Source organism: Rattus norvegicus, chromosome 6 (genome assembly GCF_021556685.1).
Source record: "Rattus norvegicus strain SHRSP/BbbUtx chromosome 6, alternate assembly SHRSP_T2T, whole genome shotgun sequence".
NCBI lineage: Eukaryota > Metazoa > Chordata > Mammalia > Rodentia > Muridae > Rattus > Rattus norvegicus.
Window position 1 is genome coordinate 97,033,985 of NC_141539.1, and position 12,284 is coordinate 97,046,268.

Genomic DNA, 12,284 nt, shown 5'->3' on the forward strand with positions numbered 1-12,284 from the left:
GGTAGACCTACCAAATTCTGTGTTTTAACTTTCTTTAAGCCTTTAAGGCTTTAAGCCTTCTCAGGATCCTGCTGCTCATGCAAAAGCCCCAAATTTACAGGAGCAGAATGATGGGGCGTCACTTGATGTGTCTAGCTGCACATTCCATTTCTGGTTGTTGGTTTAGAAATAGTCCAGTTTATAGCTATCCCTAGAAATGATGGCCAGTGCAGTCCATGCATAAACTGCACTGTGACTCCTTAGTAACGGTTAGAATATTCACTATGCCTCAATCTTATGAGTCTCATTCCTGACACCTCTCCCAGGGCAGGTGTTCTGAGGGTCTACTTTGGGAAGAACATGTGAGGGTCTTGAGATCTGATGAGTCCCTGTGCACTAATTTCCCTGCTATGATGGGGGTGGGAGGTTTCTCAGTATAGAACATCAACATTCTAATATTTATGCATTAGTCTTGCAAGTCTGCTCACGGTGAGAACTTATTCTTCAAGCCTTATATTGTTTTCTCACTTTAGAATAAATCTTCCTCTTATAGACTATGTTGGGTCAAGAGCTCTGAATTCTGTTTTACAGACAGAGCATGGGAAGCCCAGGGAGGAAGCATTGGCCCAAGACAACAGCTTAGAAATAAAGAAAGGGTTCTGGCAGGTCTCAAGCCAGTTACATACATAGTCTCATTTAACTATACTCAAACCCTGGAAGTCTTTCCGAGGAACCAACCTCATCTTCCTATTGAATTATAAGTACAATTGAAGATCTTTCATGAAATAAACTGGATAGAACATAACCGGCCTAATATGTACTTACAAGAAAATTGCAACAAGGAATTATTGGAGCACGGTGGGGTTGCAAACTTCATTCCATTAAAACACTGAGTTTCAACCTTGGTAGGAAACTTGGTAGGAGCTTGGAAATAAATACATCGTTTGCAGTGAACACTCTCAGTTTCTCAAACACTGAATTAAGAAATACCTACCCCAGAGCTTCATTCATGTTCTTCAGCTCAATTATTTTGTCGTTTAGAAACTTTATTTCATCATTCGTCTTCTCGATCTTTCCTTTCACTTGACTTATCTCTAAGATATTGAGTCTGCGAGCTTCCAAGATACACTCTTCAAAGCAAGTGAAAATGTGACCATCATTGGAGGAAGGGTACAACACAAGATGGTTTTCCTATCCCAAGGAGAACTGCCTTTCATCGACATATTATTTTCATTATGTTTCTGTACCAAGCACTTTGAACTTACCACTTTGGACCTTCCGAGTCTTACGAACTTCTGTGGCTGTTATGATATAACCAGCTTCCATGATCTGAAAAGCTTCACAGGCACAGTCTTACAGCAGCTGATTCCCACTGGCCCTACACCCTTCTTACCTCCTGCCTAGGACTTCCCATTGTCTCTAACAAAGTATTTGTTTTAGGCACCATACTATGTATACATGTTCAGAAAGCTCAGGAGGAGGAACAAGCATTGGATCACTGGTTAAAGGAAGCAGGGAATAGGTACTGACTTCCTCCCTCTCACCAGTGGGTGTCATTGAGAAGAAGTAACTCTACTGAGGTGTGTTCTCATCATTAATTAATTGTGCCTAGCTGCAGCCCAAATTATAATGCCAGGCTGGCTCTCCTCTTCTCCTATTATTGGTCTTCTCATTACACCCTTCCCTTTAGATTATACACCCAAAAAACATAATGGTGCAAAAGCCATTGCCTTAAATCCTCTCTTCTGGAGAACCCAATATAATATGTAGTTATCTGTAAATAAATCTCAAACTAGTACAACAGTGGGAAACTTAAGATTCTAAAGGCTCTGTGATGGTTTGCAAATGCTTGGCCCAGGGAGTGCAATGTGATGGTCTGCATATGCTTGGCCCAGGGAGTGGCACTATTAGAAGGTGTGGCCTTGTTGGAGGAAGTGTGTCACTGTGGGGTGGGCTTGGAGACCCTCTTCCTAGCTCTTCCTTAGATGCTGAGTCTGTTCCTGGCTTCCTTCGGATGAAGATATAGAACTCTCAGCTGCTCCTGCACCATGCCTGCCTGGATGCTGCCATGCTCCTGCCTTGGTGATAATGGACTGAACCTCTGAACCTGTAAGCCAGCCCCAGTTAAATGTTGTCCTTTATAAAACTTTTATTGGTCATGGTGTCTGTCCACAGCAATAAAACCCTAACTAATACAGGCTCTAAGTCTTTAAGGACTTAGACTCTAAAGTTTAGAGAATTACCCAGCATGTGATAGACAAGGGGGCCAACACACACCGATACAACAGCATCCTAAGCGACTAGCTGACATTCCCCTAGGAGATTCAGACTAGTACTCGCCTTCCCGGCATATCTTTCTCCAGGTCACTGGTTAAATTGTTTGTAGTAACAAGCTCCTCAAACTCTGTGCCTCCAACACACTTCTCTGTCAGTGGGGAATTCTGATCAAGTGCAGGCTCTGCTGGCAAACAGGGTCTGGGGGATGCCTGGAGATTCTGATTTCTAATTCATCTTCCCTTGTTGTATCTAATGCTGGTCCATAGACCACACTGCCAGCCATGAGGCTTTATGATATAAAGCCAAGTAAACATTCTCAATTACACATGCAGCACGCATCAAAGACTTTACAAGCTAATATGGTATATACTTTCCCTACGAACGTATTTTTTCCTGTTTATAGAAATACAACCCAATCTGGAAAATAAAGAAAAATAACTGAAGGAAAACAGAAACACGTTTAAACACGTTTTGATGTAGATTGTGTTACGTCTCTCTTTTCTTCTTGTGTAGACGTATTACTGTATATTTTTCCTCAAACTAATGTGGCACTAATCACATTCCTTTATTATATAACCTTATTGTACCAGTTAGCATACAGCTGGACGATAGAATATTAATTAATAGTAAGATCAACAACAAAAGTTAATTACAAAGAGCTACTAACCACAACCAAAGATTAGAGAAATAAGAAACCGCTGTAGTCCTAAGAGGCGCACATTGCTAGAAGGTTGTAGTCTTTTGGACGTCAAAGAAATTTATGCAGTGCTGAGGTGCTGGACTTTGCTGGAAATAGCCCTAGAGTGCCAGAGGACTTGTCCACACAGACAGAGCATAACTGCTCAAGGAAAGTCAACTGAAGTTCTTCACAGAGTGGGTGGGTTCTGTGAGCAGTGGATAGGCTGGACATTGAAGGCACTGAATCTTGTAGGGTCGAGGCATGCCGGCATCACATGCAGTGGAGGGGTCTGCCAAAATGGCAGCTGGAACCTAAAAAAGAAACTCTTCTCCCTCTATCATACCTTCCTAGTGTCCTCTACTGACCAAGCTGAACATCACGTCAGTTAGCAAGGGGCAGGGAGTGCTGACCAGTTTTCCGCCAACTCTACACAAGCTAGAGTTACCTGAAAGGAGGCAACCTCAGTTTGGAGAATGCCTCCATGAGATCTAAATTATAGGGCATTTTCTTATTGGTGATTGATGGAGGAGGGCCCAGTCCATTGTGGGTAGTGCCATCCCTGGGTTGGTGGTGCCTCCTATCTCTCATCTGTAAACGTCCATGCCCTCGCTGCTTTTAATGATAAACAGTAGCATGGCAACGTAAGTGAACCTTCCCCACCCCCAAGTTGCTTCGGTCATGGTGTCTCAGCAATAGAAACCTTGACTAAGACAAGCTGCCAGTCTATGAGGCTCCACTCCTTTGTTGTCAAGCGGCTATCAAAATGCAGATTTAGAGCAACGATTCAGTAAGTGGGTAATGGGCACATCTATCTTTCAAAATAAAACACTTGTATTATGCCAGGTGAAATGTCTGCTACATTTCTGTAACCCAGCACCCTTGTTTGTTTATCTGTTTTAGGCAAATAAAACCAAAGCTAAAAGTAAAACATGCACAAACAAAATGTGATTTTCTTATTTGAATCTTCAGGTTTGTGTGCAGAGAATGTATAATACTTTCAGGCATGTCTCTGGTGGGGTGAAGATGGTAAGACTTTGGAGGAGAGGTCAAAATGCAAAGACATGTAGAGTTGGTCTGCTTTGGCATAAGAGAGCCATAGCAGTGGAACACAGGATAAACTCCAACCCAGGGAGGAGCTGTCACGTATCCAGAGCTGCACTCTATGCTAAAGGTGGTTCTTACAGAAGGACTCAGTTACAAGCCTCTGCTGACACTTCTTACAGCTGGAAAAACAAAGTTGGGTCCTGAAGAAGGCTAACAGATGAGAAATAGGAGGCACCACCAACCCGGGGATGGCACCATCCACAATGGACTGGACCCTCCTCCTGATACCAAATTTTAACTAAAAGCAATACCAAGAGCTAAATGTAAGAACCAGAGGTTTAACTCTTAGGGGCTGGGAATTTGGTTTGGTGATGGTATTCTTCACTCCTCTAGCATGTGTGTGGCCACTTTTTGATCTCCACAAAATCCAAACCATAACATTTAAAAGATACCCTCAGAGGTAAAAACATATTAAAGTAGGGTTTTTTTTTAATTTACTTATTTCTTTATGTGTGAGCCCATGTGAGTATATGTGAAACTTGTAAAGAGACACCATGACCAAGGTAACTCTTATAAAGGATAACATTTAACTGGGGCTGGCTTACTGGTTCTGAGGTTCGGTCCATTATCATCATGGTGGGAACATGGGAGTGCCTAGGCAGGCATGGCACTGGAGGAGCTGAGAGTTCTACATCTTGCTCTGAAGACAAACAGGAGAAGACTAGCTTCCAGGCAGCTAAGAGAAGGGTCTCTCAAAGTCCACCCCCACAGTGACATTCTTCCTCTTACAAGGCCACACCTCCTAACAGTGCCATGGCAGACAGAAGATTGGATCCCCTGGAACTGAAGCTGCTAGTGGTTGTGAGCTGTATCTTGGTGCTAGGAATGAACCCAAATCTTCTACAAGGGTAGCAGGCAATCTTAACCACTGAGCCATCTCTCCAGGCCTGATTAAAATCTTTATGACATTAGATTTGAGAATGGTTTCTTTGAGACAATACCAAAAGTATAGTTAACAAAAGAAACAAGTAGATATGTTAGACCATCAAATTAAAAGCATTCATCGAAGGTCACCATCGATAGAGGGCAAAGGCCGGCTCCCGAGTAGGAGGACATACTTGAAAATGATATACCTAGTAATGGGTTGACATCTAATAAAAACACCACAACCCACTAATGACAACAACTGCAAAGTGCTCAATACTATAAGGACAACAGGCCTGGGTTCAACATCTCTCTTCAGAAAACAAAGCAACCCAGACATAGCATCCAACAAAAACAGAAAAAGACACTCAAAGGCACTAATCAAAGAAAAATTCAGATCAAAACCATAGTTCCTTATTTATGCTGAATAGAACAAATCTCATTAAAACAAACCAAATAAGAAAGTAACAAGTGTTGGCAAGGATGTGTGGGAAATGGAGCCTGTAGGTTACTGAGAGCTACCTATGATGGCTGATCTTCCAAGAATTGCGTGCAGAATCATCATACAGTCTAGCATTGATATAGACTTTAGAACAGAGTTTAGATGTGCATTTGGACACTGTAAACATCATCACTCTCAATAGCTGAGAGGCAGCAGAAGTGGTCCTTCAGCAATAGAACGGTTAAGCAAAGTGTGGTGGGTATACACAATGGAATGCTATTCACCCTTTACAAGGAAGCTCATTCTGATACCTGTTCCCTTGTGAGTAAACCTTGCCGTCACTATACTAAGTGAACTAAACTAGTCAGAAAAGGTGTAGTGGTTTGAATAGGCTTGGCCCAGGTAGCGGCACTATTAGGAGTGGGTGTGGCCTTGTAGGAGGAAGTGTGTCACTGTGGGGGTGGACTTTGAGAGACCCTTCTCTTAGCTGCCTGGAAGCTAGTCTTCTCCTGTTTGTCTTCAGAGCAAGATGTAGAACTCTCAGCTCCTCCAGTGCCATGCCTGCTTGGATGCTGCCATGTTCCCACCATAATGATGATGGACTGAACTTCAGAACCAGTTAAATGTTGTCCTTATAAGACTTGCCTTTGTCACAGTGTCTCTTTACAGCAATGGAAACCCTAACTAAGACAGGAGGACTACTTTGTGATATACCTAGAATTGCCAACATCCTATAAATAAAAGGTAGAATGGTTGGTTAGGACATCCACAGAGCCTAATTTAAGTGTGTAAATGGGATGACCCATCTTTTAGTCAATTTAACAGCAAAATTGTGCAAATTGAATTTCTTTCTTCTTCTTCTTTTTTTTTTTTAAGATTTATTTATTTCATTTATATGAGTACACCGTAGCTATCTTCAGACAAACCAGAAGAGGGCACTGGATCCTATTACAGATGGTTGTGAGCCACTATGTGGTTGCTGGGAATTGAACCCAGGACCACAGTCAGTGCTCTTAACCCTCCGAGCCATCTCTCCAGCCCACAAACTGAATTTCTTTATGGTGTATCATTTCCACCTAAAGTAACATGAGGGATTGCTACAGAACACAATGTTCACGTTAGGTAGTCTTTCTATTGACGCTTATAAAAGCACAGCTATTCAATGCTTGTTTAAGAAGCACTTGGCTCACTTCCGGTGAAAACGCGAAGGCCGGAAAGCCCTGCAGCTTCCGGCATGGGCGGTACCTTGCAGTTCCTTGTGCATGCTGTTGGGCACAGTCTCCAGCAGGAAGTAGAGCCTGCTCAGCTCCATGCTTTCGATCTCCAGAAGCTCTATTGTGTTTTTTCGCATTTCTTCCTGGAAAAAAAAAATCAAATTGCTTCTTAAAAAGGTAATGCAGCAAAGCAGTCGTGTTTCCTTCCCCGCACAGGAGCTCTCTGCCTGGGAATTGAAATGCCATTTCCACCAGACACCTCCTGCCGCTGTTTTTTTTTTTCTCGTCAGACAGCTGGGAAAGACGAGGATCTGCATCAGATTTTAATCTGTCGTTGCTGACTGACTTCTAATATCGGTTGATTTTTTTTTTTTTAACTCAGAGCCTTTTTTCTTCTGTGTACCTGTTTCCTGTATCCAGTTTCAACTCATCTAAATGGAAAGAATCCAAGAAGAGGGTCAACACTAAGATGACCACTTACTCAAAAAAATTTAAACTCCCTGTAAATACGCTGTGAGAATACAGACAACGACGATTTTCTATTCTCCTTAAAATGTATGTATGCATGTATGTGTACTGTGTCTACAGATAGTACCTGCAGAGATGGAAAAAAGAGCAGCGAACCTCCTGAAACTGGAATTGTGACCCACGATGTGGATCCTGGGAACCAAACCTGGGTCCTCTGCAAGAGCAGCGAGTGGTCTTAACCACAGAGCCATCTCCCAATCCTCCCATGCTTTTCTTACGTCTATGAATCTGACAGTCTTGTAATGGTTAATTTATTTGCTTGTTTTTAGGTACAGGTGCATTTAACAAGGGGGAAACCTTCAAAAGCGATCACTTAAATAAAGCTATAGCTATTTTATGACCTGAGATTTTACCAACCGAAAATCAGATTGCATATTTGTATACGCAATGTGATATTGTTTCTGCAAAAAATAAATAAATAATAAAAGTTCAATGCAGATCTCACCTGTAATCTGGAAATAAAATAGTTAATTGTAAATAGTTGAGGGTAGTGGAATTATAGTGGTTTTTATTTGTTTGTTTTGATTATTTTGTTTGTAAGATTTCTAGGGTAAGAATATACTACTTTTATAATAATAAGTATTGGCCAATTTTTAAATGGAGGAATTTATGTCTGCTACTTGAGAGATTTTCATGGCTCAGGTGTTTAGTGGTTGGGGTCTAGATTCTTTAATTAGCCACAATGAAAGTCTTGACTCCTACATATACAAAGAAAAATGTAAGTGGAAGGAAGGGGCAGCTTGGTCAGTGGCCAGTGATACTGAGTTTCAAAGCTCTGATGGGTCCACCCAAGTGATTCTGAGGTGAGGGTATGTGGAATGACCACACTCTTGTATATACTTGTATAAAATATATAGTAACGAGATGCTTATCTATGGACTTGAGGTTTCTTACTTACGGCCCTTTCTACCTTCTTAGACATTTATTAAGCGATAGATTTCTCCATTTTTAAGATCAAATAAAGACTCTTCTGTTTCAGCTGACAAGTAGATGTATCCAGAGGGAAATTTGGAAGCATTTCTTTGATCTGGCTTCTTTAGGGGCAGGCCTATATAAGGAAAGAATATCTGATGTTCCTTAATGCAGTTCTGTTAAGAAACTGACTACCGTCCATGAAGGGAGTGGCTTTCAGGAGGCTGAGTTACTTGTCACCATACCTCACCCAGCCCAGTGGTGATGGTTGTTGCTTGGCTGGTTGTTGGTAGGTAGGGTGGCTGGTCTAACCATTGCTTGCATATTACATTTGCCCACGTGGCCCACCCATTACCTGGGCTCCCTCAGCAGCCCTGTGGCCTTTTCTAATCGGGCTTGTCATTTTTTTTAGCCCATGCTCCTTTCAGTTTTATGCAGGAAAAATTGAGCAGCAATTTAAAATGACATTGGTTGGTAAATTGAAGAAAAATATTTTCTAATTCGGGGTAAATATTCTTTCTGTCTACCTATTTAGGCAATTCGAACAGAGTCGCTTCTAAATTAAAGGTTAGTGCAGGCATACGTGAAAGTCAAAAAAGGTAAATCTTAAAGATAATACAATACCAGTTTTTTAACTGCCACGGTAATGTCCTTAAGAAAGGTTTTAACTTCTTCATTGCACGTGAAATAGTCACCTTGCAGAGATTTCTCTGGAAAACAAAAAGGTGAGAAAGTTAAGGTATCTTACATATTTGTCCAAAGGCTACTTTCTTCACCCTTAATGATCTGGTTCAAATGTTGAAACTTCGACTATTTTGAAAATCCATTGAATATTGTGAATTTCCTTATTTTAATGTTTTCTATTGCATAGTATGCGCGCGCGCGCGCACACACACACACACACACACACACACACACACACACACACACACAGAATCCTTAAAGAAAATCTCTCATTAAATTCATCTTTGTAGATATATCCTATGATGGGAAGAAGAGACTAAAGAAAGATGAAAAATAATAAATATTCATAAATGAGAAAAAGTGAACATGTCTGCAATGCAGGTTTAAAAATATTTTATATCTCCATACACACACGTGTGTGAATATATACATTAATGCACATGTATTATACTGAATAGAAAATAACACTGTCCCAGAAACACACAATGAATCACTTTAGTTAAGGGATCTGTACTTCTGTACAAAAATGTGGAGCAAGGCCTGAGGCTGCACACTCACAGATGGGTAACTATGCTGTTAGCCTTCTGTCCCTCTCCCCTTGTTCCCTGATGCACAGATCAAACAGGTCTCCTTTACCTTCTGTACTAAGAGAACATTGTGAAATACAAGTAAACATAATAAAGGCAAGATACGTACTGAATAAGAAGGGCAAGAGAGAATCAAAGGCAAAGAATGGAGACGAGCAGGAGACCGCAGCTTCTAGGCCTGTCCCGTGTGTGTGAGATCAGTTTCATGGGCTTCATCATGATTTATCTGCATCATCCAACTCTTGTTTTTCTCTTTGACAATACTAAGAATTAAAGCTAAGACCTCCCTCATGCTAGACAAGTGACCCATCACTGAGTCACAACCCAATGCCCTGTACTGTCATTTTTTGACAAAGAATAATTCTCATAGTATAGACGAGAATCTAAGACTCATCTATGACTTTTGAGGTTATATTTTATGTGCAAAGCCCCAGACATAATCAGTACTGGATTGCAGCTTTAGAACCAGCCAGTAAGATTCGGGGGCCCATGCACTTGTAGCCATTTCCTTCTCTCAGTAGAATGAATTGTAGCATCTGCTCCAGTTCCAGGGACCATGAACTCTCCTACATAACTATAAAGCAAGTATGCTGAAGAGGCAAGAGGGTGCCGTCTCCTTTCTTTTTTTCTTTATGGAAAAAGTAAGCACATGTTTATTATTGCTCAAAAATGTGCTGGAGATTTATAGACTTTCTAACTAAACTCAGAGTAAGACATCTTTATTTTAGATGAATTTTATTTATAGATAACTTTAGTTGTAGCCCAGACTGGTCTTCAACTTGCTATCAGGCAGAGGATAGATAACCTTGGCCTTCCGATCCTTTGCTTCCACCTCACAAGTGCTGGGAATCCCACACCCAGGTGCAAGAGTGCTGATGAAGTTTCTTCCTAAGGAGAACTTCCTAGGGTGCTGGGACACACTATCTTCCAGACACCACCATGGTGCTCCCTGACTCACTGCAGCTATGGCCACCTGTACGAGACCTGCACAAGTGGAGGCAAGGAGCTCAGACAACATTCTACACACACCACTAATGGACTCAGTGTAAATGTGGGCCGGCAAAACGAGAGAAATCACAAAGGTGAGAAAGGATGTTTAGGAGTGTTGAGAGGGGCGAGAGAGGCATGAGGGATAGGTATGACCAAGATACTATGTGTGCAAGTACCAAATTGTCTGAGAATAAATAAAAGATACTCTAGTAAAAAGAACTTGCCAAGTCTCCAGACATTATTATCATATGCAAATATTTGTGCATAATAGGGTTGAGTGGACATGTTGATCTAGAGTAATCGTGAAAAGAATTCAAGGTCCAAGGTCTAACAATGACCTTGGCTACACAGGGTTAATTTGTGTCCTTAAAGACTAACCTTTTTCATGGAAATACTTGTCCTTGCTTATCCAATGAGAAGTGTGACATTAAATTCAGTCCTCTAAGAGGATGAAAGAGAAATGGCTGTAACCACAGCACATTCACAGAAATAGCTGTGATTACGTTGAAGCAGTACAACAATTTTAGTAAAACAATGAAGCAGCTTGCTCTTAATTTCCCTAACCACCTTTGATCTCCACAGGAAGTGCCCTTTCTTGGACTAACCCAATGCGATTTCTAATGGAATAAGTATTATATTAGTTACTTTTGAATGGCTGTGACCAAAATGCCTCATAGAATCAACTCAGGGAAAGAATTTTTTAGCTGGCTCAGGGTTTAGAGGGTTCCAGTCCATCATGGTGGGGAGAGTAGAGCAGCAGCACCTCCGTTCACTGCAGCAGGAACTCGAGAAAGATGTTCCCAAGAACCAGAAAGAGAGCAGGAACTAGAGACTGCTTAAAATTTTTCAAAGTCCCCTCCCATTCTGCTCAGCGACAGACTTCTCTCAGCTAAGCCCCACCTCCTAAAGATTTCATGGCCTCTAAAACGAGCCCAAACAGCCAGGAAGCGAGCTTGTACAGCAGGAACCTGTGAGGACAGTTGAGAGTTAAACAATGACTATTGAGTATGTTAGCCTGATGCCACAAAAGATAATTTTTGGTTCAAATCTCTGAAACACTGTCTTTTATTTAATTTTCTTTGCCCATTACAACTAACAGGTGCCTTTCAAGCATTCTTTTTCCTACTTGTCCTTTAAAGTCTCCAATTTTCCGTGGTAAAGGCATGAAGGTGTTAAACCAATGAAGGAAAAGTTAAGAGGAGACAGCTAGAGTGGAAAGCAGACGTGCAGGTCCCAGTTGATCTTCTGGGACACCCGTTGGTTATAGCGATTCATTAACCCAGATGCATTTGAGCAGATGCTATGAATACTTAGCCCCTCCCTGTGTCCCATCTCCCCCACCAACGAGAACAGAAGGCCAGGAATGTCCTGGGTTTCAGGAGAAGAGTGAGTGTCTGCTCAGGCTCCTGTCAAGATCCTAACAGATCACCATCTTCACGGGGGATGTGGCTCCGGGCCTCAGTGGAACCTCTCACCTACAACTAACAGTTGCTCTAATGCATTGGCCGCTACCGAGGAGCCCAAGGTAGAGGGGAAAGTGCATAGCTCCAGGGACAGGCTTGTGGAGACCGAGGCTGGCCGCACCAACTTTCTGTCGACAAACCCCTGGTCCGGGGTCCAGGAGCGCATAGCCATCTTGTTTGTTGATGCTGTCAGCCCTGGGTGAAGTGAGAGGAGCACTGTTGCCAGGGGCAACGATGACGGTACTGCTGACGTCTCCAAGTGCGCCCGTGTGGTCCCCACCTGAGAGAGGAACCTCCTTTGGCTCTTGAACCTTACTCCCAAAGTCTAAGTGGTCCTGGTTAGATGACTATTCGGCAACCCCTCCATATTCCTACCTTTCTTACAGACTGCTTTCAGAAAACACAGGACCACGTATGAGTGCCTCTGGCCTCTCCATAGCGTGGCTCTCTTAGCCCACCCAGTGACTTCTAGAGGCAGTCTTACTTATACCCATTTTACAGAGGGAGAAGCTGAGGTTTCAGTGACTAGGTGAATTGCCAAGGTCAGAGGAAGACAACGGT

At 42.2% G+C, this 12,284-nt stretch overlaps 1 protein-coding gene across 1 annotated transcript in view; it reads right to left on the reverse strand.

Moving 5' to 3' along the window:
* The window catches only part of Ccdc175 (coiled-coil domain containing 175), an 82,243-nt gene extending 70,337 nt beyond the window's left edge, over positions 1–11,906 (reverse strand). Inside the window, 4 exon segments of the mRNA NM_001164400.1 lie at positions 974–1,109; positions 6,591–6,702; positions 8,624–8,709; positions 11,736–11,906. Of these exon segments, the coding sequence (NP_001157872.1) occupies positions 974–1,109; positions 6,591–6,702; positions 8,624–8,709; positions 11,736–11,895 (494 nt within the window). The 5' untranslated portion in view covers positions 11,896–11,906.
* Between the last annotated feature and the right edge of the window lie 378 nt (positions 11,907–12,284).